The sequence below is a fragment of the Ranitomeya imitator genome, chromosome 1 (genome assembly GCF_032444005.1).
Source record: "Ranitomeya imitator isolate aRanImi1 chromosome 1, aRanImi1.pri, whole genome shotgun sequence".
NCBI classification, from domain to species: Eukaryota; Metazoa; Chordata; class Amphibia; order Anura; family Dendrobatidae; genus Ranitomeya; species Ranitomeya imitator.
The window spans coordinates 985078288-985104856 of record NC_091282.1 but is presented as its reverse complement, the minus strand read 5'-3'; the positions used below and the strand labels follow the sequence as shown (position 1 = coordinate 985104856).

Here is a 26569-nt window from a genome sequence, read left to right as displayed (position 1 = left end):
CACCCAATAAATTTCAGGGCTCAATTAGAATTGGTATTTAACCCCTTCTCAACATGTGCGGTACTAGTATTGGGCATGTCGTGTCTCCCCCTTTGATGTGGGCTCCAGCGCTAAGCCCACATCTTTTTCGTCACATGTCAGCTGTTTTGAACAGCTGACATGTGCCAAGAACAGCTGCGGGTGGAAACCCGTTAAATGCCGCTGTCAAACTCTGACAGCGGCATTTAAAGCGCGATTCCAGCAAACGCGCCAAAAATCCCACCCATCGGTGACCCAGTCACATGATCATGGGTTACCGATGGGTCGGCATGACAATCAGAGGTCTCCTGCAGACCTCTATGGTTGTCACTGCCGGATTGCAATTCTGCTACATACAGGTGATCTGGTCATTACCTGTATGTAGCAGAGCCGATCAGGTTATGGGCAGCTTTAGTCTCCCATAGAGACTATTAAGGCATGCCAAAAGTAAAAAAAGAAGTGTTTTTAAAAATAAAAAATATATATAAAAAAGTTCAAATCACTAGGATCGTGTCCCTTTGAGCATGATAATTTTCAATTTTTTATTCACTTTGTTGTAATTTGTTTTATATTAACCTCAGCACAATTAAAACATATGTATTTCTTTTGCGGGTGCCATGTCACATTGGCAGAGCTCCTTAAGTGCCAGAACAGCAAAACTCCCCCATAGGAGACCCCATTTTACAAACTACAACTCTCAATTAATTCAGCTATGGATGCAGTGATAATATTGATCACAGAATTTTATACCACTGGGCTGTGAAGACAAAAAAAAATTACATTTTCAACACCAAAATTTTGATTTAGCCTCAGGTTTTACATTTCACACTGAAAAATGGGTAAAAATGGCACCAAACTTTGTCCCAAAATTTCTGCTGAATGTGCAAATACCCCATATGTGGCTATACAGTACTGCCACACGGCGAGACTCTGGAGAGAAGGAGCGCTATTTACCTCCTGGTATGCAGATTTTCCTACAATAGTTTAAAGACTGCATATGCAGAGCCCCTAAGTGCTAGAAGAGCAGAATCCGCCTTCAAGTAACTCCATTTTGGAAATTATGCCCCTTTGGGAATTTATTTTCCGGTGTAGTGACAATTTTGACTCTACAAATGCTTTTGACTAAATTAAAATATCATCAAAAAGTTAATTTATTTCAGTTCTTCAATACAAAAAGTGAAACTCATTTATTATATAGAGTCATTACAAACAAAGTGATCTATTTCAAGTGCAGGAAAGATGTATATCTTGGTACCATGTTAGCCAGTGGATAGAAAGATATTTAGAATTGAGAGTTGATAGCCATTAAAAGGTATTAACCACTGAGGACTCTCAATTCTAAATACATTTCTATTTCAAGTGTTTATTTCTCTTAATGCTGATGATTATGGCTTACAGACAATGAAAACGCAAAAGTCATTATCTCAGTAAATTAGAATACTTTATAACTCCAGCCAGAAAAATGATTTTAAAATCCGAAATGTTGGCCTACTGAAATGTATGTCCAGTAAATGCACTTAATACTTCGTCGGGGTCCCTTTTGCATCAATTACTGCATCGATGTGGCATAGCATCGAGGCGATCAGCCTGTGGTACTGCTGAGGGGTTATGGAAGCCCAGGGTGCTTTGATAGCAGCCTTCAGATCGTCTGCATTGTTGGGTCTGGTGACTCATCTTCCTCTTGACAATACCCCATAGATTCTCTATGGGGTTAAGGTCAGGCAAGTTTGCTGGCCAATCAAGCACAGTGATACTGTTCTTTTTAAACCAGGTGTTGGTACTTTTGACAGTGTGGACAGGTGCCAAGTCCTGCTAGAGAATGAAATTTCCATCTCCAAAAAGCTTGTAGGCAGAGGGAAGCATGAAGTGCTCTAAAATTTCCTGGTAGATGGCTCCCCAAACCATCAATGATTATGGAATCTTCACACTAGACCTCAAGCAGCTTGGATTGTGTGCCTCTCCACTCTTCCTCCAGATTCTGGGACCTTAATCTCCAAATGAAATGCAAAATTTACTTTCATCGGAAAACAACACCTTGGATAATTTTTATACTTTACAGGAGTAAACCAGCATGGAGAAAGATAAAAGCCTACCGTACTTGGCACCAGAATCCTTTCCCAGATCCAGTGCTACTATTCTGAACGTCTCAGCCGGATTGGAATTACTTATGTGCCGGCCACCATTCACCTGACCTTTTAGCCAATTATAGGCCTCAGTGGCTAGGTTACCGGTGGCCGTGCTTCTAGCGCGGCAGTGACTGCCAGAGTGGCTGAATAGGAAAATGACTTTAGTGATAAGTTTGTCTTCTATTGTGTGTTCAGAAGGCTTCGACCTATGAAGTTTAAAAATATAGCCGATGGCCACTTTAATGTTAATGAATATTTATGATATGTGAATGGAATCTGTTACCAGGTTTTTGCTCCTCCATCTGAGAGCAGCATGATGTAGGGACAAAGACCCGGATTCCAGTAATGTATCACTTGCTGGGCTGTTTCCTGCAATTTTTCACTGTTTTATCTGCTGCAGATCTACCAGTTCTCTAAATGCCGAGCTCTGTATTACCTGCCCTCAACACTGATTGGCAGCTTTTTGTGCACACTGCATAGGCAGAAAACAGCTAATCAGTGATGTGGACAGGATTGCACAGAGCTCATGAATATGGGGTACTAGCAGGTGTAACATCTGTCGGAAGTCACAGGCTCAAAAAGGCTACCTCTAGCAAATTTGGAACAAGCCACAGGGACTGGCAGATTCCAGAGAAACCCCAACTCTCTTTAACCCCTAAACAGGGATCTGGACCTACAACTGGATTGCTACCTATGACAGGGCTGAAGTCTGAAGGTGCGCAAAAATGGTCGCCAAGCAAGGTCAAAGCTGAGAAGTCGCGTAGAGGGCAAAATCAGGATCCATAAGAATAGTTAGAAAACATAAGCCAATGTCAAAACAAGGAGTAATGCAACAACATGGAACAGGCAGGACTGCACCAGAGAAGCACAAGTCTATATTCGTCAGCTTCCAGCAGTAAGCTGGAAGCTAAAGTAGGATGTGGTGCTCTCCAATTGGCTGGAACAGGGAGCTGATAAGTCCAGCTGGACAGCACACACCCATACTACCAGACATGAAGGCACTACAGGTCTCAGCCACACAAATCTAAGTGGTTGAATAAAGCATGTGCCGTCCCGAGCTCCTGATTGCAACGTCTTTTCTATCACCAACGCCGCCCGCAGAATGAATATGGTCACGCGTGGCGACAGAAGCAGATGTCACAGGAGCGCGTCCTGGTGGTATTGTGACAGCAGGTTTTCAAGTCCTCTACTAATAATCTTCTGATGACTGAATAGAAATTTTACGAGAACTACAGGAAGAAGAACAGTAAGTGACACATTACTGGAATCAGTGTTTATGCCCCAACATTATGTTGCTCTCAGATTAGGCGGTGAAACCTTGGTGACCGATTCATCTTATACAAGTCTGTTCCGATGACATACAGTGACATACCTTTACTGTCAGAAAATTCAAGCCGCTTTCACTTGCTACAGCCTTTGCAATCATGGTTTTGGAGCAGCCGGGAGGGCCGTAGAGCAATACTCCCTTTGGTGGCTGAATTCCCATGCGAATAAAGGACTCGGGGTGCTTCAGTGGCCATTCAACTGCTTGCTTTAGCTTAAGCTTAACATTTTCCAACCCGCCAATGTCAGACCAGGATACCTGAAAGAGAAAAGATCATATCAAAGGGCTTTTTATATTTTAAAAAATATAATTTATTTACCGTATTTTCTGGTATATAAGATAACTGGGCGTATAAGCTGACGCCCGTCTTATACGGCGGGTATATCCCAAATTCCATATTTTATATGGAAAAGTTGGGGGTCGTCTTGTACGCCCAGTCGTCTTATATACCAGAAAATACGGTAAATAAAATATATTTTTAAAATACAGTACAACGCATTTCGGCACTATTTTTACCACTGTGTAGTGGTTATGGTAGTTGAAATTGTGTAGCCGTATTATTTGGCATTTTATAGCCGTAATTTTATAATATTGGTCATTGCATTGTGTTTTTGGTTAGTAACAGTGGTATACTGTAATTATAAATGTATAGATGCTATTTTAAATGGCTTTAGAGTGGTCGTATGGGGAGACATGCACTTTTGGGATTGGGCCCCTGATCTTTTATGACCCTAGCAACACCCCTTCCATACTGTGTTTTACATGTCCGTGTTTCTGGAGTTGTATGTATGTTTGTAAATAAGCTCAGCTATGGTACCATATGTAAGCAGTAAGCTTGGTTCTGGTACTGTATCGATGTAGTAATCTAGATTCTGGTACCAGATGTATGCGGTAAGCTTGGTTCTGTAGGAGTCTTGATTTTGTTCCTTTATCTATGTAGTAGACTTAGTAAGCGAAAGCTTGGCTCTGCTCCCTTATCTCTGTAGTAAGCTCCGTTCTTTTCCCATTGCTTTGTAGTAAAGCTTGGCTCTGCTCACATATCTTTTTTGTAAGCTCACGTATATATGTAGTATATGTAGTTCCATTCTCGTGTCTATGCAGTCAGCTTGCTTCTGTTGCAGTATCTATGTAGGTGGTAAGCTTGCTTGTGTTCCCATATCTATGCAGCAAGCTCCGTTCTGTTCCCATATTTATATACCATCCCGTCTTTTAAAGCATGTTATTTCTGCTGCTTAAATGCAGTGACCAAAGATAAGCAGGGCAGGGGTGGCCCACCGCAACTGGTGGGCCACTGCCTTGTGATTGCCCCCCAGGCTGAAAAGTGCCAGCCAGCCCCTGCATTGAAGCCCCCTATATCTCCGTTAACAGATGACAAACCTGAGTGGGGACTTGCTTTTTTTGTGGATTGAGTTGAAGCTTTTATTGGGAACATTTTACATAACATGAGGGATCACATTTATCCGACGCTCTACGCTGAGCACTTACTTTGGGGTTTCCATCTAAATCTGAGTGACGTGATTCAGATAAAACCCCTGAGGGATCCATTCACTATAATGAGGCAGCAGAGTTACTCTGGACTCTGTCTGGCCTCTGCTCAGCATTTTCCTTCTTTTCAGAAGTGCACAAAACTGTTGCAGACGGCACTTTTATGCAATCCTAAAAAGACGGACACCACCGGATCACAGGTCAGAGGGCATCCACAATGCCTCCATCTGCCTCATTATAGGGAATCTTCCTCCAGAGGTTCTGTCTAAATCACGCATTTCAGAGATTTACATGGAAACCCCGATGTAAGCACTCAGCGCAGAGCGCAGGATAAATGTGCTCCGAGCCTTACTGCGATCTTTGGTACATAGAATAAACAAATCAACAGGTAAAGAATTGTTTTTTTTTGTTTGTTCTCTTCCTTATTTACAGATTATTATTTTTTATTATTATTTTTTATACTTTTTAATATTTTTTTTTTATATTGTACCAGGCTGGGACATCATTATACAGTATCAGATCGGTGATGTGATACTCTGCAATGCTTTTGCACCATAGAGCATCAGAGCAGCGTCTGACAGACAGAGAAGAAGGCGTCTCAGGTCCTGCTCTCAGCAGGCGTTCACAAGCCACCTTTCCCTGCAGGACCCTGAAGGACCCTGTGGCCATTTGGGGCGAGGGGTCTCCAAGGAGACCATCAGAACAACGCGATTGCATTGTGTTGTCCTGATGGAAGCATTCATGGAGTCACCTCCCAGTGTGCGATCTACTCAATGTCGCTGTCACGATTTATAGCGGCATCAGAGGGGTTAAACGCCCAAGATCGGTGCTACCACCGATCGTGGGTGCTGCTGCAGGGTGTCAGCTCTCACACAGAGCTGACCCCCCGCACACAATGACAGCGGCTCCCAGCGTGATTACTGCGCCACACCTATACTGCTGTTTACGGGAACGCAGCTCCTGCAAAGTAGTATTTGTACAGCGCAGGTCAGGAACACGTTAATTAAATTAGAAGTTTGTGAAAACGAAAAACATTTTTGTAAAATGATTTCCAATTTTCACATGGTCTACTGGGTTCATCTTAAACGTCAACCTCTGGTTCTTTACACAAGACTTTTCAGAGGTCTCATAATCATCACAGGCAGAATTCCAATGACGTTAACACCTCTGTACAAAGCTGATAACACAGGATCCACCAATCACAACAGGTGATGCTACAGCTGACCCTGTTCTCCGTCCTTTCGCAATTACCTTTGTACTGGCTTATTGGATGCTTCTATACAGAAGATAGATGTACATTTCCTTACAGAACAGGAAGTAGAAGCCTGGAGTAACCTAAGCGGTTAATGCGCAAGATATGTCATTTTGTTTTTACCTACAAATTGTAGTATGAAAATAAGTGACTAAATTTTTATTTTTTATTTTATTTTAAACTAAACAGCATGTCATTTTTAATGATATTTCATTTAAGTAAAAGGACATTTTATAGATTTGTGTACTATTTCATCCTTTGTTTGCACGTTCACTGATCTTTTATGCATCTCAAATTTAAAGTTGGAAGCAGTGTCAAACTGGAGTACCAAGGGCCCACCAGTAACTAACTCCAGGGCCCCATATTTCAACTACATGCAAATATGACATGGTCCTCAATCACAAATACATATAACAATGAGCTGGGTAGATTGTTAGATGAATGAGATGCTGCCTGTGTCTGTACATAGTGATCAAGTATATTGTGCCAAGTACTGCTCATATAAGAGGTGGTGGCCCACTCCGGCACAGGGCTCCACCGGAGGAATCTCCTGTGGGCCAGTCCAACCTGGCTGGAAGAGACTAACTAGTTAATGGGACAGAATATAAGAGAAGGTATTAGAAATCCAATGAATACTTGGGGAAAAGCCCAATAAATCTGCATCAAACATCTCATAAAAGAAAAAGATCAGAAAGCAGCAATCTTTCATGGGCAATTCTGCCTACATGTCTGATCCCTGCCCAGTTACTTTCTCTCAATATGTACCATATAGAGATTATAAAAATATGTACACTTTTGCTATGTATCTGGAATCCAACTAATATGAGGCCAATAAGTGAAGGGCTCTGGTAACGTCAAATCTTGAGACCATATGTGATCTTGTGTGATATTTTTAGCCTGGGGTTTCATGTGACAAATAGAATATCATGCACACTTCCACAAAGGAAACTTAATCCTACTTTAACCAAAATGCTACACATTGGGATCACCTGCTTATTTAACTAGCTTCAAGAGCCTTTCCTCAACAGGAGTTTACGGGAGAAAAGTCTGCCTGGATTAATTGCTCGGGAATGACTAGACACGAAACAGCATCTCCAGATGTTCGAGATGGAAAGCCAAAAGGTTTAGATTTGCAGAGTCCTGTTACTGGAATCTGAAACTATACAGGAAAACAGAACTTGAGCCAGAGGAGGAAATCATTTTTCCCTTTCCTAATATTTTCAGCTCGATACTGGGATGGTGGGGGGCCAGGTACTATTTTGTTCTCCTTGCTCAGGATATTGCTACACATTCAATGGCAAATATATTACATCTCCTGTAATCCAGCAATAAGGAGACCAGGCAGGTGCCAGATTTTCTGGATTACAGAGTGAACACATTAAGGCTATGTTCACACTTTGCGTTGTCCTTCTGCGGGATCTCCCGCAGCGGATTTGATAAATCTGCAGGGCAAAACAACTGCGGTTCTCCCTGCAGATTTATCGCGGTTTGTTCCGCGTTTTCCGCTGCGGGTTTCCGCCTATACTATTGATGCTGCATATGCAGCAATATGCAGTATCAATAGTAATGTTAAAAATAATAAAAATTGGTTATACTCACCCTCTGACGTCCCGATCTCCTCGACGCTGCACCCGGCGGTCCGGTTCCAAAGATGCTGTGCGAGAAGGACCCTTCGTGACGTCACGGTCATGTGACCGCGACGTCACCGCAGGTCCTGGTCGCACAGCAACTCTGACCGGACGGCCGCGTGCAGCGCTGAAGACTTCAGAGGGTGAGTATAACATGATTTTTTATTTTTTAACCCTAAATATGGTTCCCAGGGCCTGGAGGAGAGTCTCCTCTCCTCCACCCCGGGTAGGAACCGCACATTATCCGCTTACTTCCCGCAACGTGGGCACAGCCCCATGCGGGAAGTAAGCGGTTCAATGTATTCCTATGGGTGCAGAATCGCAGCGATTCTGCACAAAGAAGTGACATGCTGCGGGTTATAAACCGCTGCGTTCCCGCGCGGTTTTTCCCGCAGCATGTGCACAGTGGTTTGCGGTTTCCATAGGGTTTACATGTTACTGTAAACGCTATGGAAACTGCTGCGGACCCGCAGCATCAAAATCGCGGCGGTTCCGCGGTAAAAACCGCAAAGTGTGAATATAGCCTAAGCATTTATGCAATGTTAGCATTTTAGTTTACGTGGTTTTCCTGGAAATGTGTGCCGAAGAACCATGCGACTCAGGAAGCCTAGTACACAAGCAAGTGCCCATTAGTGTATGTTAAGTATGTACATTTAGCCCAAATGAGGTGCGTATGTAACACTGGAAACAAAACACAAATGGTCAAATGATCATATATTATTTATACTGCAAAGTCAGACGCATTCAATAGAAGACAGACATAATAGTGCAGATCTCAGTATCATTCCGACTAAATCAGCCAGACATCTAAAAGTTCTCCAAAAGCAAAAGATCAACTTCTTCCAATAATCAAGATGAATTTGGTGATGAACAATGCGTTTTCCAGCATGATGGAGCACCATGTCACAAGGCAAAGTGACAACCAAGTGACTCAGTGAACATAACACTGAAACTTTCCATGGTGGGAAACTCTGAAAATCTCAATAACACTGAAAACTTATGGTCAACCCACAAAAACGGTTGGACAAACAAAATACAGAAATCGAGATAAACTGCAAGCACTGATTAGACAAGAATGAGTGCATTCAGGCAGGGTTTGATCCAGAATCTGATACCCAGCAGTCAGGGCGACGAGTAAACTTCTTGAAAAATAAGGCTCAAGACTGTAAATATTGGGTCTTAAAACAATAAAAGTTTAAAAACTCATGAAATGCTTATTGTACTTCAGTAATAATAGAAACAACTGACCATCTAGATGTAAATCACTGAAGTAGCAAACTGTGCTACCGAAACGTCTGTTAGGCCAGGTTCACACTGCGTTAAACAGCAGCCCGTTCAACACATCCGTTAACGGGCTGCTGTTAACACAAGTGCCGATGTGTCACAGCGCTAGCGCAGATAGAGCTAGCAGATGCTCTATCTGCGCTAGCAGTGACGGACCCGGAAACGCTGCAGACCGCGTCCCAGGGTCCGTCACACAATGACGGCACATCGCTAGCACACGTTCATTGTGGGCATGCGCTAGCGATGCGTCCAACATTGGACTCAATGGTGACGTTAACGGACTATGTTACACCGCGTTATGCCGCAGTGTAACGTAGTCCGACTAACAGACACCAGTAATGTAATGTGAACCCAGCCTTAGTCTCAAACATTATGGCCAAGACTGTATTGTAGCATGATCTTCAAGCACATAAGCGCCAATACCAGTCTGATAATTCTATCAGCACATGAAACTATGCATCTACAGGTATCTGTATTGTGACTGAAAAGTAACATTCACAATCAATGCACTGACGACAGGTTTACCTACATTGGGCACATCCACCGCCACCTCCCGCATGGCACTGGGCCTGACGTCATTCATCGCCTGCAGGAAATCAGTCAGAGTTATCACCACAGAGCCAGCTACTGTACTGTCTGATGGGTTGTTCGTTTCTTCTAGTTTTCTCCGCAGAGCATTCAGGCCTGTAAAGGAAACCAGTCAAGGATTATATTATTTAAAAAAAAAAAAATCATGCAAACAAACGACAGAAATTATTATTTAACCCCTTAGTGACCGACCAAATGTTGAACTTAATGACCGAGCCAATTTTTACAATTCTGACCACTGTCACTTTATGTGGTTATAGCTCTGGAATGCTTCAACGGATCCCACCGATTCTGAGACTGTTTTTTCGTGACATATTGTACTTCATGTTAGTGGTAAAATTTCTTCAATATGACTTGTGTTTTTTTTTTGTTTTTTTTTAAAGGAAATTTGGCAAAAATGTTGAAAATTTTGCCATTTTCAAACTTTTAATTTTTGTGCCCTTAAATCAGAGAGTCATATCGCACAAAATAGTTAATAAGTAACATTTCCCACACGTCTACTTCACATCAGCACAATTTTGGAGACAATTTTTTTTAATTAGGAAGATATAAGGGTTAAAAGTTGACCAGCGGATTTCTCATTTTTACAACAAAATTTACAAAACCATTTTTTTAGGGACCATCTCACATTTGAAGTGAGTTTGGGGGATCAATATACCAGAAAATACCCAAAAGTGACACCATTCTAAAAACTGCACCCCTCAAGGAGCGCAAAAGCACATTTAAGAAGTTTATTAACCCTTCAAGTGCTTCACGAGAACTAAAGCAATGCGGAAGGAAAATATGAACATTTTACTTTTTTCACCAAAAATTTACTTTAGAACCAATTTTTTTTTTTATTTTCACAAGGGTATCAGGAGAAAATGGACCACAAAATTTGTTGTGCAATTTCTCCTGAGTACGCCGATACCCTATATGTGGGGAAAGCCACTTTTTGGGAGCATGGCAGAACTCAGAAGGGAGGGAGCACCGTTTGACATGTCACATTTGGAGACCCCCTGACGTACCTAAACAGTGGAAATCCCCAATTCTAACTCCAAACCTAACCCCAACACACCCCTAACCCCAAGCCTAACCCAAAGACACCCCTAACCATAATTCCAACCACAACCCTAACCCTAGCCCAACCCTAACTTTAGCTCAGTGGGAAAGCTACTTTTTGGGTGCATGGTATGGCTCAGAAGGGAGGCAAAATTGGCTGGAATCAATGGCGGGCCCCATGTCGCATTTGGAGACTCCCTGATGTACCTACACAGTAGAAACCCCCCAATTCTAACTCCAACCCTAACACAGCCCTAATCCCAACGCTAACCCCAACTACAACCGAGACCCCGAAGATTTTCCGATGCTGGGGGAGGGAGCTATACCCTTATTTCTCAGCACTGTTAAAAAGGGGCGCTGAGGAATAAAGTACCACTAACTGCCGCCATTAAAAGGCGTATCGGCAGTCATTAAGGGGTTAAATTCATCATACAAATAAAAATACAATTTAAATTTCATTTGTTGATAGATTCTTAGGGGGTGAGAGCACTGTATAGAATATCACTATCAGTTCTGCAGGAAAATACGCATACTGTGATAATGAAAAACTTGCTGCATTCTCATTTTTTAGAGCGGAAATATCGTAGTTACTTACCGATAACGGTATTTCTCTGAACCCATGACGGCACTAACGAGAGAGAGGGATCCGCCCTCAGGGACAGGAAACCCACAGGTTAAAAAGGCGGGACCTCTCCTCCACCTCAGTTGGTTTACAGAGCCTTGCAGGGAATTCTGCTGTAACTTAATTGGTTATTTTTACACAACAAAATATAACTGTATAACTTATATAAGCTCCTCTATATATATATATATATATACACTTTTTTTTTTTTTTTTTTTTTTATGCACACCTCGTGACTTAATTTATAAGTAGTGTGGACACCCATACGTGAAGGGAGGGAATATACAGGTGCCGTCATGGGTTCAGAGAAATACCGTTATCGGTAAGTAACTACGATATTCTCTTACCCCATGACGGCACTAACGAGAGAATTTCAAAGAATGAAAATTTTAGGGTGGGACTACTGCCTCAAGAACTCTCCTACCAAAAGTTAAGTCTGAGGGAGAGGATAGATTAAGCTGATAGTGCTTGAAGAATGTAGAGGGGGAAGACCAAGTGGCTGCTCTACATATTTGATCTATTGATGCTCCACCACGTTCAGCCCAAGAGGTTGCCACCGACCTGGTTGAATGAGCCTTAATTGTGTCCGGAGCTTGTTCTCCGGAAGAGGTATATGACATCTTGATGGCATCTCTTACCCACCTCGCCAACGTGGCTTTCGATGCCTTGTGACCCTTATTTGGTCCCTGAAAGCAGACAAACAGAGCCCTCCCTTTCCTACACTCCCTTGTGGCTGATAGATAGTGTGTTAGACATCTCTTTACATCTAGAGTGTGTAGAGCCTCCTCTTTTTTGTTTTTTGGATTGGGGCAAAAAGATGGTAACGCTATCTCTTGAGATCTGTGGAATTTTGACGCCACTTTGGGAAGGTAAGAAGGGTCAGTTTTGAGGATTACTCTGTCATCTAATATTTGTGTTAGAGGTGGGTAGGCTGATAAGGCCTGCAGATCACTAATCCTGCGAGCTGAGGTTAGGGCCACCAATAAACAGGTTTTCCAAGATATTATTTTTAGTGAAGCCTGAGATAAAGGTTCGAACGGCGCTTTAGTTAGTGCTGAAAGGACTAAGTTCAGGTCCCAGGGAGGAGCGGTGAGATGTATAACTGGTCTGGACCTAGTAGATGCTCTAATAAATCTTTTTACCCAGTGATTCCCCGCCAAATCCTGGTTGTAAAGGGCACCCAATGCTGCAATCTGAACCTTCAGCGTGTTTGTTGCTAGGCCTTTCTCTAAACCTTTTTGAAGAAATTCTAAGATTTCCTGAATTGGCATCTGATTTGATAGGATAACTCCTGACGTGGAGAGGAACTTTTTCCAGACTTTGCCGTAGGCTCTGGTAGTTATAGGTTTTCTACTGGCCAGCAGGGTAGAAATTAAATTTGAAGAAAACCCCCTTTTTGTTAACAGTTCCCTTTCAAAAGCCAGGCCGTCATGTGCAAACTTTTTATTTGAGGGTGATTCACTGGCCCTTGATGCAGAAGGTCTGGGATATCTGGGAGTACCCATGGATCCGCTATGGACATTAGGCGTAGCCATGGGAACCATACTCTTTTCGGCCAGAACGGAGCTATCAGTATCACTTTGGCTCTGTCTTCCCTGATTTTCTTCAAGACTAAGGGAATTAGAGCTATCGGAGGAAACACATAAGCTAGATGGAATTTCCATGGAATTAACAACGCGTCTATGGCCACTGGACTCCCCCGAGGATCTATCGAGCAGAAGGCCTCCGTTTTCCGATTTTGATTGTTTGCAAATAGATCTATATCCGGGGCCCCCCAAAGATCCACTATGCGTTTGAATATACTTGTATTTAACTCCCATTCCCCCTGTTTTAATTGGGTTCTGCTTAGAAAATCTGCAGTTTGATTTTCTGACCCTTTTATGTGAAGGGCTGTCAGGGAGGACAAGTTGGCTTCTGCTTGTGACATGATGAAATTTGTCACTTTCATTAGGGATTGAGACCTCGTCCCTCCCTGATGGTTTAAATATGCTACTACCACCCTGTTGTCCGTCAGTACTCTCACGTGGTGGGAACGGAGGGAAGTTAAAAAATGATTGATGGCGTACTGAACTGCTAAAAGCTCCTTCATGTTTGAAGTAAGGTCTTTTTCTTCTACTGACCAAGGACCTTGGGCAATTTGCCTGTTTAGGTGGGCCCCCCACCCCCAAGGGCTTGCGTCTGTGGTCAGGATTATCGAGACCGGCCATACCCATGGAACCCCCCTCCTGAGATTGGACGGGTCTGTCCACCAAGCTAAGGAAGTTTTTGTCCGAGAGGATATTTTTAATTGCTTTTCTAAATTTCCTCCTGCGTGGGATACCGCCTCTAGTATTTCCCACTGGAGATCTCTCGAGTGGCTCTGAGCCCACTGTACCGCTGGGATACAGGATGTCATTGATCCCAGTATGGACATGGCTCTCCTTAGAGAGATCAGAGGAGAGATACTCAACTGATTCACTAGATGTATCATGTTGGATACTTTTTCTTCTGGCAGACGACACTCTTGCTTTGTTGAGTCTATTAATATCCCCAAGTACAACTGTACTTGAGATGGGATAAGCCTGGATTTTTCCAGGTTCAGAAACCATCCTAGATTCGATAGGGCTACCATCACTCTGTTTAGTTGCTGGCTGCAATGTAGAGAGGAACTGCCCATCACTAGGAGGTCGTCCAGATAAGGCACAATCAATATGTTTTGTTCCCTTATATGGGCCATTACTTCCGCCATTAATTTTGTGAATACTCTCGGGGCAATGGCTAGACCAAACGGAAGAGCCTTGTATTGGTAATGTTTCAGTTCCCCTTGTATCATTACTGCAACCCTGAGATATTTCCGGAAATCCGGATGGATTGGCACATGATAGTATGCGTCCTTTAAGTCTATAACAGTCATGAAACAAGACGGGATAAGGGATCTGACACATGATTTTATTGTCTCCATTTTGAATTTTTCTATTACCAGGTATCTGTTTAGTTGTTTCAAATTTATAATTACTCTGAAAGTTCCTTCCGGTTTTGTTCGAAGAAAGAGCGGAGAATAAAACCCCCTCGTCTCTTCCTGTTGTGGAACTTCCTGTAAGACTTTCTTCTCCAGAAGAGTGAGAACTTCTCTCTGGATGCTTAGCTGCTCGATCTCTGACTTTCTTCGTGGTGTGACCACAAACTGATTGTGTGGCATTGTGTGAAAGCTTAGTTTTAGGCCCGTCTTTATGATGTTTAGAGTCCAGGCACTTCCAGAAATTTTTTCCCAGGTTGGAAGAAAGTGGGTCAGTCTCCCTCCTACCTGGGGCACACCCTCATTGTGGCTGTTTTTTATTATCCGGCTTGTTGAACATGAAACCTCCTCTTTTGAATTTTCTGTCTTCCCACCCCTCCTTTTGATTTTTTGGGGGGCGTCTTTGTGTGAACCTCCTTCCTCGAAAGGGCCGCCTATAAGATTGATTTAGGAATCCCGGAAAGGCTTTCTTTTTATCAACCGCTTTTTCGAGGACATCGTCTAGGGTGGGACCGAACAAATATTCACCTTCACACGGAATGGAACACAACTTAGCTTTAGTTTGCAGGTCCCCCGGCCAGCACTTTAGCCATAATGCTCTCCTAGCCGCATTTGAGAAGGAAGCCGATCTTGCCGTCAGTCTAACTGAGTCTATTGAGGCATCTGCTAAATATGCAGCGGCCCCCCTCATCGCTGATACGGAGTCTAGTATAGACTCTCTCGGGGTTTTATTTTTTAATTGAGTCTCTAAATGATCCAGCCAGACCATTAGTGCTCTAGCTGTACACGTAGCAGCTATACCGGGTTTTAGCCCCCCGCTGGCGGCCTCCCAGGACCCTTTTAGGAAGACATCGGCCTTTTTATCCATAGGATTCTTGAGGGTCCCCATATCTTCAAAAGGCAGAGCGAACTTTTTAGAGGCTTTCGCGATGGCGACGTCTAATTTTGGCGCTTTTCCCCATGAGGCGCAGGCTGGGTCATCAAATGGGTATTTCCTTTTGGGTGTTAACAGTACTTTTTTGTCTGGTCTTTTCCACTCCTTTTTTATAAGGGCTTGAATTTTTTCATTTAATGGGAACACTCTGTACTTCTTTTGTTCCAGGCCACTAAACATAAGATCTTGTACAGATTTTTTGGAACGAGTGTCTGCCAGACCCATTGTCGCCCTAACCATTTTCACCAACGCATCCGTTTCATCTATTGGGAAACAGTTGCGACCGCTTTCTGAAGATGCGGAGGAGGATGATGAAGCTGTAGAGCTATCAGAATCCCCACTCGTACTATCTCCCTCGCTGGAGCTGTAATCTGGAGATTTTTCTTTATGTTTTCTTTTACGGTTTTTTACGCTTTTTAATGCGTCTGCTACTTGGGTTTTAATTAAATCTTTTAATTCAGATGTGAAACTTGGTGTCTCCTCATCAATGGTGTTCTTAATACATGGCGCACAGAGTTTTTTAACCCATGAATCCGGCAAATCTGCTGAACAAAGCGGGCATACTCTATGTTTACTTTTCCCCTGGCATTTCTTTCCCTAGGAAACAATAAACCCCTATTAGAATTTACACTTTCACGGAGGTCACTTACCCTCCTAATGTGAGGAAGATACCGGCTGTGGCTTTGAGGATGCCTCCTCCACTTGAACCACCGTCTCCCTCCTGGATCCACCAGAGCCTCTGCTACGCTGGGATCCTGAGCTGCTGCGCTGCGTGGGTTTTCTTGAGGAATGGCGCTCCTTCGGGTTCTTTGTCACAGGGGCCTGTGAAATTTCTTCCACCGACTGCTCTATTCCACTCATGGTGGTAATCTCTGAGCAGCGGTATACCCCTTCCTTCTGGATATATACTAATGGAGCGGCGCCAGGCAACTTCCGGTTTACCCAGAGGTGCCCTGCGCCGCCCCGGAAGTGACCCCCACGCCTGCGCAGTAAGTCGCCGAACCCCGCGCGCGCGCTCACTGTTTGCCGGCTCACAGGAGGGACGGAGCTTCCGCAGCCGCCGCTGCTCCCAGCGTTCTCCTGTCAGTGACCGGCGTCACCACCTCTTGTGTGCCTTATGGATCGGTGGAGAAAACCTCCAGGTAGCCACCGCTACCTATTGCCGATCATCCCTTTGAAAAGGAAGAGGCAGGCTTTCTCGGCATCCTCTTCACTGCCTCCCCTCTGCGCGCATCTACGAGGCCCGCCGACCCCGGATCGCGCCCTCAGGGAGGAATCCACCTGAGACCGTGGCAGGGCCCCCCGCTGCCTGAACTCGGCCTGATGGTCCCTGGACTCCTGGATGGTGAGTTGTGGGATCCCCGTCGGGGACAGGAAACCGAACTGAGGTGGAGGAGAGGTCCCGCCTTTTTAACCTGTGGGTTTCCTGTCCCTGAGGGCGGATCCCTCTCTCTCGTTAGTGCCGTCATGGGGTAAGAGAAAAGTTAATTACATATAGCTCCCGCATTTAACCCCTTCACGCTGCAGCTAATTTTTGCTTTTCTGTTTTTTTCCACCCCGTCTTCTCAGAGCCATAACTCTTAAAATTGACCATGCAATACGATTCTCCTAATCAATACGATTACAGCGACAGCAAAGATGTCCAGTTTGTTTTATTATTTTAGTGGGGAAAAAAATATCAGAAGTTTGTAAAAAAAAAAATAGGGGTGGTTGTGTCACTATTTTCAGAGCCCTGTAACATTTGTATTTTTGGTCCGATGGAGCGGTGTGTTGGCTTATTTTTTGCAGGGCGAGACAACATTTTTATTAGTACCATATTGGGATAGGTGTGGGTTTTTCATCGCTTGTTACAACATTTTTTTTCATGGAATTGCGGTGACCAAAGAAACGCAATTTTGGCATTCTTGATTTTTTTCTGTTTACAATCTTTACTGATTGGGCTAATTGTTTTTATATTTTGATAGATCAGACATTCCTGAATGCGCTAGCACCACAACATCATGAAGGTTACTGCAGTTCATCTTCTGGCTCACACGGAACGGAGTGTGGGAACAGTTGGCTGTGACCTGTGTTAACCTCTGTGATGTTACCACTTGTTACTGAAGCTGTATCAAGCTCAGCATCACCTGGATTCATGGCTGAGTGGTCGTATCATGCCACTGCTCAGCCATGCAATCAAGATGTACTACAGCTAGACTTCTTCGTGGGACAAATGGATTGTCATCGGACAGGTGAGTAATATGGTGTTATATTACTTTAATCTTTACAGTAATAAATGGGAAAAGGGGGTAGTATGTGTTTATTTCAAATAAAGGAGTCTGTATCTTTCAATTAAAAAGGACTTTATTCCGGCTGTGTATTTTTTTACAATATGACTATGGGGTTAGAAATAGAGGAGTCTTATAGATGCTTCTCCTTTACTAACCCCTGGGGTTGATGTCACAAAACAGCTGACATCAACCCGAACCCCATCACCCCACTTGCCACCGCACCAGGGCAAGTGGAAATACCAAGGCTAAGAGTCAGATTTGGCGCATCTTATCGATGCGCCATTTCTGGGGCGGCTGAGGGCTGGTGTTCTTAGCCCGAGAGTACAATATCCCTGGCCCCTTCCCAGGCTATTAATATCAGCCCATAACTGTCTGTTGAGCCTTTCAAGTTAGAAAGTATAAGATGACTCCTCCCAAGTAATTTTTTTGGGTGCAAACCGTAAACTAATTAGTAAATGCAAAGCAAACTGTCTATATATATATAATTGTCTAAGGGTTTTTCCGTCTGTCTGTCTTTCTGTCTGTCTGTCTTTCTGTCTGTCCTGGAAATCCCGCGTCTCTGATTGGTCGAGGCTGCCAGGCCTCGACCAATCAGAGACCGGCACAGCATCGACGTAGAAATCCCGCGTCTCTGATTGGTCGAGGCCGCCAGGCCTCGACCAATCAGCAACGGGCACAGCGACGATGATGTCATAAAGGACGTAGACATCTCACGTTTCTGATTCAGCGATGGGCACAGTATCGACGTAGATGTCATAATGGTTGCCATGGCGACGATGTCATAAAGGTTGCCTCGACCAATCAGCGACGGGCACAGTCTGTCGCGAATTCTGGAATCATCATTGTCCATATACTACGGGGACATGCATATTCTAGAATACCCGATGCGTTAGAATCGGGCCACAATCTAGTTAGCTGATATTAATAGCATGGGAACCTTTTGGAATATTGGCCCCTTTCTCAGATTATTTACATCAGCCCCCAGTGGTAGGGTTTCCCTCTGCTGGTTACGAAACTTACACACTAGCTCAAGCCATTTTGTTTTTTCAAATTATTTATTTTACACACGATGTACACAGCTGGTGCTGAGTACAGCTCTCATCATTGTTGCCTGGTCGTGCTGATCACAGGGAGACCAGGCGACAATGATGAGAGCTGACTTCAGCACCCGGCGCCTGGGAACAGCGTGAACTGCACCACTTTTTCCCAGGCAATGCTGCGACAAAGGAAGGGAAGCGAAAGTGGACAAAAGAGAGAGGGAAGAGAGTAAGGGTTGAACAGGAATGGATGCAAAGTGGAATTACGCAATTTCAAATAAGATTAGCCAGATGACAAGGGTTTATCTGTGAAATAAAAGTCGTTTTCACCCTATAGGTCTATGGAGCATTGTTCTGAGGCATCATAGGCTTACATTGGTGGAAGATGCACTGTCCCACACAGCAATCCCTGTGTCATAGAAAAAAAAATAAGAACTACTCACATTAACCAAAAGGAGAACAGATACACACAGTAAACCAAGGTAAACCAAGAAACACAGGCATTAATACATACTGTATTTTCATGCATCTACATGTTTAGAAAATTTAGGGAGCAATGGTTTTGGTGGCAGCGTTTATTTAAATTTTAGCTCTGTTTTCATTCACTATCCATCTCCATTATCGTTGGCACCAATCCAAACCACCAGGTACATTAGGTGGTAACCATGTGAGAAGGACAATGTTTTACTGTCCCCACAGCAACATCAACAATTTGGCTTGGAGGGATTTTGACTGGTGATGGACTGTATACACTCTGCTATCATTCAATCTAATTAAATGTAATATTTATTAGATTAACGCCCGCCATGACAGCCCTATTTTCCATTTTCCTCATCTTCTCCAAGAGTCATAACATTTTTTAATTTTCTGTTCACATAGCCGTAAGAATGATTTTTTAGCGGAACGAGTTGTACTGTAGAATGACAGTATTCATTTTATCATGTGATTCAATAGAAAGCCGGGAAAAAAATCCTAGTGCGCTGAAATTGCAAAGAAAAGTGAAAATCCACAATTGCTTTTGGGGTATTTTTATTCACCATATTCACTATGTGGCAAAACTGGCCTGGCAGTAGGATTCTTTAGGTTGGTACGATTACGCAGTCACCAAATAGTTTTTTTTTTATTTACCGTAAGTGATGAAAATAATTCAGAAAATTAGTAAAAGTAAAAAATAAAAAAAAATAATTAATAAAATTTGCTTTTGTTGCCATTTCAAAGACCAGTAACATTTACAATTTGCGGGATATGGGGGTGCGTGAGGGCTTGTTTTTTGTGCCCTGAGCTGATATTTTCATTGATACCATTTTGGGGTAGAGACAATATTTTGATCGCCTATTATATGGAAATGTTGCAGTGGACCAAAAAAATAAACATGCTTCTGGGGTTTGATTTATTTTCTTGTTACACTTTTAACAGATTGGATTAATTTATTTTATATATTGACTGGACTTTTATGAACGGAGCGATACCGATACTATTTTTTTAATTTTTTATTTTTATTAGGGGGAAAAGGGGATTGATTTGGGCTCTATTTTGCATTTTTTTAAGATTTAAATTTTTTTTTTATTTTGCACTGTATTTGTTAGTCCACTTAGGGGACTTGTAGCTGCAATCATGCAATCGCTTGTACTACATATAGCAGTGCATCAGCACTGCTATGTATAGTAAAAATCCCAATTTCCTATGAATGCCAGCTAAAAGCTGGCTTTCCCAGGAGAATCACAGGACAAGCACAGAGGTCTTCACGGACATTGGCGAGTGTTAAATGCAGTGACTGACAGCAGCATTTATCATGATAACAACGGAGGGCAGAGCTCCATTTCACCCGTGGCTGTTGGACGCAGGTTATGGCTGAATAACTCAGCCATCAGCCGGGAAGGATTCATGCTCAGTTTAGGAGCCTGCATCAAAGTGAAAGATCCAACAAATTAAGCAATTGTATAGGCAGGCAGAGAGGGGCAGGAAATCACAGACAGGGAGGAGACTACCCAGCGCACAGTCCGGCCCCGATGCGCCGAAATCTAATTAGGAGGAAACTTCCAATGGTGATTACAGAAGACAAAAACGCAGATTTCTTCACCAAATGTAGCAATGTAATCAATATTACAGCTATGTCTTGACTTTACATTGCAAAAATCGGGCTGATAGGTTCTTTAAGTTAGCACAGAAACTACTTAGGGAAAAAAAGTGATATGCGTCTGTTAATGTTTGCGTTCATGAAGACGTAGGATAAGCTCCGAAACCTCAGTGCCCAGTTATGGTCTTGAAGAGACAAATGCAACTAAAAAGTGATGTGAATGGTTTCAGGACATCACTTCCTAAATCCTGTTAATGAGTCCCGATATGCTTAACCTGACATTAAACGGCACCATGCGGCATCTGGTGCCTATGCAGAAAGGCTCGAGAGCTATAAAAGGGCATGAACACCTGCCTTCACTCCCCGGGCTCTGCTACAGAATCACAAATATTTGCAATACAGACTTCCTGTAATGTGGCACATTCATAATGAACAGGATACGGTACAATATCAATAAAAACATTCCAGGAGGCCAGCTGGAGAAGAAAGAGAGCGCAACAGGCTTCAGGCAAAGGAAATGCTGAAAATATCTTCCCTATTGTGACCGCAGATCAGATTTTTAAAGCTAATTATTTGAAGAAGCCCAATGGCAATGGCAGACAAGTTCTAACGCTACACAGGCCATCGTATTCACCAGATGGGTGCAAATAATTAGCAAAAGTAAAAAAAAAAATAGTTTAATCATATTAGGTTAAGGTTACATCTGCGCTGTGATTTCTATTTTCCGTTCTGTCATAGAAGCAGAAAACAGAATTAAAGTGGTGATGGATCTGGAACACAACAAACATCAGATACCACCCAAGGACCTAGCTGAGCTGGTTAGTGGAGTTCCTTCAAAATGCCAGCTAATTTGCTGGGGGAAAAACAAAACAAACGATATTTTTTCCTCAGATGTGACTAAACCTATAACGGAAGCTCTGAACGGAGGCTCTCACACTGATGTGAACACAGCCTTATAATAAAATATGCTTTTTAACCCCTTAAGGCTGTTTGAACATTAATGACCGGGCCAATTTTTACAATTCTGACCACTGTCACTTTATGAGGTGATAGCTCTGGAACGCTTCAACGTGTTCCACTGATTCTGAGACTGTTTTTTCGTGACATATTGTACTTCATGAAAGTGGTAAAATTTCTTTGCTATAACTGGAGTTTATTTATGGAAAAACATGGAAATTTGTCAAAAATTTACAAAATTTAGCTATTTTCAAACTTATTTTTATGCCCTCAAATCAGAGAGTTATATCACACAAAATAGTTAATAAATAACATTTCCCACATGTCTACTTCACATCAGCACAATATTTTAAACAATTTTATTTTTGTTAGGAAGTTATTGAAAAAATTGCACCCCTCAAGGTGCTCAAAACCACATTCAAGAAGTTTATTAAATCTTCAGGTGCTTCATGGGAATTTTGGGAACGAGGAAGGAAAATATAAACATTTAAATTTGGTCAAAACTTTTACTTTAGACCCAAATTCTTTTAGTTTTGAAAGGGTAACAGGAAAAAAAGGAACCCAAGATTTGTTGTGCCATTTCTCCTGGGCATACCGATGCCCCGTATGTAGTAAAAACCACTGTTTGGGCACAAAGCACAGCTGGGAAAGGAAGGAGCGCCATTTGATTTACTGAATGTAAAATTTGCTGGAATAATTAGCGGACGCCATGTTGAGTTTAGAGAGCCCCTGATGTGCCCAAATCGCCCACAAGTGACAATTTTGGAAACTAGACCCCTCAGGGAACTTATCTAAATGTGTGGTAACCTTCAATCCCCAGGTGCATCACAGAAGTTTATAACGTTGAGCCATGTAAATAAAATAAAAAAAACAAACATTTTCCCCGCAAAAAAAATATTTTTTTGGCCCCAAATTTTGCATTTTTACAAGGGTAACAGGGGAAATTGCACCATATCATTTGTTGTGCAATTTCTCCTGAGTATGCAGATACCCCATATGTGGGGAATACTATTTTAGTGCCCATTGACATTTGTTTTGTTGGGATATTTTCTTTTTAATTAATATAATAAAAGTAAAGTTTAAGCAGATGTTTATGTACACCAAAAATGCAGCATACAAGTTATATATTGCGTTATTCCTCATGCACACACTACAGCTTATTTTGGAAATGACAGGTATACTTTAAAGTAGATTTCGTACCATCACTTTCTTGTACATAGGTGACCAACTTCTGGGACTACCACCAGTCCTCAGAAAAATGAGCTGGTTAAAGGGACACGGTCACCTGAATTTGGAGGTAACAATCTTCAGCCATGGAGGCGGGGTTTTTGGGTGTTTGATTCACCCTTTCCTTACCCGCTGGCTGCATGCTGGCCACAATATTGGATTGAAGTTCATTCTCTGTCCTCCGTAGTACATGCCTGCACAAGGCAATCTTGCCTTGCGCAGGTGTGTACTATGGAGGACAGAGAATGAACTTCAATCCAATATTGCAGCCAGCATGCAGCCAGCGGGTAAGGAAAGGGTGAATCAAACACCCAAAAACCCCGCCTCCATGGCTGAAGATTGTTCCCTCCAAATTCAAGTGACAGTGTCCCTTTAAGTGAAGAGTTCCCTTCAACAGGTTCCGATCCATAGTTGCACTCTCAACCACTTGCGCTGCAGTTCCTCGAATAACGTGCATCTTAGAAAACTGCTGTGTACGGAAAGACTGAAGAAGTCACAATACTAACCCAACCATCTAGCTTCTGCATTTTCAGAACTCAAATCTTCTGTTGCGCATTGGTACTCCAGACCCAGGCTATGTCAGGAACTGAAGGATGTCTCCATGCACTAAAATGCTGGCTCCATACCCTCGAAAGATGTTGCAGTTCATTGCCCTACCAAGCAGATAGCCAGGAGAGTTGCTGTACAGAAAATTTATTAGTGAAGGTAATGCGGCCCATTCATTTTCAGGGACAGTGTATGGCCCAGGAGTCTGAGCCTCACCGATCAGAAAGTGACTAGACGTCAGAGAGATGCCATCATTCTAGGAAATGGGACAACTTCTTCATAACCAATTTACTTCCATGCACAAGAATGTATATGCACAATTGTATAGAAACTGTAAATCATCAAGAAAGATTTCTTCCTATTGTGTTATTATTAAACTTGCAGGAAAGAAATTCTCATCTATTTATGTTTCTAAAATCCAGTTTCCCTTGTCCAAATCGGGGAATGAGTGATCAAAGCTCTCCAAACAAAGCCTGAAGTCACTGGAGTAAAATGTGCGTGCACAAACCACTTCTGGGGTCATCATTTAGATGGAAATATTTTTTTACATTGCGCGATAATAAAAAGCAGACAGGGAATAAGAGCATGTATTTTCCTGTTTCCTTCTGCTCTTTTCATAATCAGAAGCCTCTCCTCCCACATTACTCCGGCGCTGAAACCTGACCACACAAAACTTAATAAGATGCATCGGGCTGGATGACATACCACAACAAACCCACAGCAAATCTCGGATGTGCGTGCAATTGTAGTTTCTTCCCAGACACACACTGCAGGGAAATCATATGTAAACTCTAAGATCCCTAATCCTACTAAATTACACATGCAAAACTGAGTACACCCTGAATATTGCATACAGACGTGGTTGTCCTATGGCTATATTTTCAAAGGGGTTGCATAATTCCAGAGATTATCGAGTCTATGATTATTATCACATGACTTCCTTTTTAGCTTTCAACTAAGCACTAGAAAGAAAACAACTTATGGCACAGGCCTCACAAGAAATAGCAGATATCAATGCAGATGGGTTTTTCACTAGATCATTTATTAGTGTTTTTATGAAAGCTAAAAACTACACTTGGAGAGGGTGGAGATGGGAAAAATCACTTGGTCCGATCATGCCCCAATTCTGTTGGACCTGAAGTCTTCTCAGCCATTAACTCGGGCCTGCCACTGGCGTCTGAATGAGTTTCTTGTCAAGGACCTCAACATTAGAAAACTCTACCTGACCATCTGTCTGATGTTTTCCACCTAAATGAGGGCTCGGTTTCTTCTCATTCAATGCTGTGGGAGGCTCATAAGTCAATAATGAGGGGTCATCGTATTAAAGAGGGTTCCAAATTGAAAAAAAATGCCAAAACTTTTAAAATACGGTAAAAACTTTTCACAGCAACTCAAACGAGAAGAACAAAAACTCCATCTCCTTCTCTGCAGGACTTGAGGAGGGTGGTAGAGAGTAGAAATAGGTTGAAAGACCCCACATGTCTACTTTACATCAGAACAATTTTGGAACCAACAAGTTATAAGGGTTAAAAGTTGACCAGCGATTTCTCAATTTTCCAACACCATTTTTTTTAGGGACCATATCACATTTGAAGTCACTTTGAGGGGTCTGTATGATAGAAGATACCCAAGAGTTGACACCATTCTAAAAACTGCACCTCAAGGTGCTCAAAACCACATTCAAGAAATGTATTAACCCTTCACGTACTTCACAAATTTTTGGAATGTGGAAAAAAAAAAATGAACATTTAACTTTTTTTTTTTTTCACAAAAAATTACTTCACAACCATTTTTTTTTCTTATTTTCCCAAGGGTAACAGGATAAATTAGACACTAAATGTTGTCGTGCAATTTGTCCTGAGAACGCTGATCCCCCACATGCGGTGTCCTTTTCAGAAGTGCACAATTCTAAAAATACGGACACTGCCGGATAACAGGTCATATAGCATCCACAGTGCCTCCATCTGCCTCACTATAAGGCATCTTCCGCCGGGGGTTCTGTCTGAATCACGTATTTCAGAGATTTACATGGAAACCTCAGTGTATCGCTCAGCACAAGATAAATGTGCGCCGAGCCTTACTGCGATCTTTGGGAGGCAGAATTTTTTATTATTATTATTTTTTACGCCGTTCTTCATGCGGTATTAGTGATTAGGTGACTTTATTCTTCAGGTCGGTGCGATTACAGAGATACCAGATTTAGTCCTCTTTCACACGTCCATGTCTCCAGTACGTGTGATGACAGTTTTCACAAGTACTAGAGAAACGTATCCACGTAAACACATTCAAGCGAAAGGGTCTGTGCACGTTAGTGTGTTTCCAAGGACAGTGTGTCTGTGGGCAAAACACACTGACATGTCTGTTTTTTAATGTTAGCACTGGCTGCAAAACATCCCGCACATGTGCATACACATAACACACATGGATGTCATCGGTGTGACACGCATCGGTGATGGGAAGAAGCGTTACAGAAAGCGCTGTTCCCCGGCACTGGGTGCTGAACACGGCTCTTACAATGATGAGTTATATTTAAGTGATAAAAGAGACAGCAGATGATGGCTGATGGGACTATTTATCCCATCAGCCTTCCCCTGTTGCCACTTATAACAGTGACAGCAGGAGCGGCTGACGGGTGTATTCACAGCCGCCGCCAGTGTTATAAATAAATTAATGAAAAAACAATGTGGAATCTCAGTGTGGACGGTCACATCTTGGCACCGTCCAGGTTGAAAACTATTTATTCCCTAGACATGGATTACGACGTGGGATACAAAGACGGACAGGTGAGGGATATAGTTGTTTCCTTTTTTTGTTTTATTACAGGAGAACTAGGGCTTCGGTGGAATTAGGCGGTAGGCGAGTAACTGTGTTTGTTATTTTTAAATAAAAGTGGAAAAGTGTGTTTTGTTTTATTTCTAATAAAAGACTTTATTCTGGCTGTGTCTTTATTTAGCATGTAACTAAAGGCGTACTAATGGATAGGTGTCTTATAGATGCTACTTCATTACTAAGCCGTGGGCTTGATGTTATCTGAATGAATACCCACTTGCCACCACTACAGGGCAAGTGGGAAGAGCCAATTGGGTTACCATGGTCTCAGATCCAAAGGCAGAGGGACTGTTAGCCTTCTGTCGGCTTCCGGAATGCTGCGATCACGT

General features: G+C 42.7%; 1 protein-coding gene across 4 annotated transcripts in view; it reads right to left on the bottom strand.

The window, feature by feature from the left end:
* AFG2A (AFG2 AAA ATPase homolog A) overlaps window positions 1-26569 on the bottom strand; it is a 725380-nt gene that overhangs the window by 627495 nt on the left and 71316 nt on the right. For 2 of the 4 annotated variants that reach the window (XM_069743913.1, XM_069743912.1), the window contains exons 10-11: window positions 9647-9801; window positions 3517-3726 (exon numbers count right to left, since the gene is read on the bottom strand). In XM_069743913.1, coding sequence (XP_069600014.1) covers window positions 3517-3726; window positions 9647-9801 — 365 coding nt within the window. Of the gene's footprint in view, window positions 1-864; window positions 2351-3516; window positions 3727-9646; window positions 9802-26569 lie in introns of those variants that run through there. The other 2 variants (XM_069743915.1, XM_069743914.1) reach the window with 2 other exon arrangements.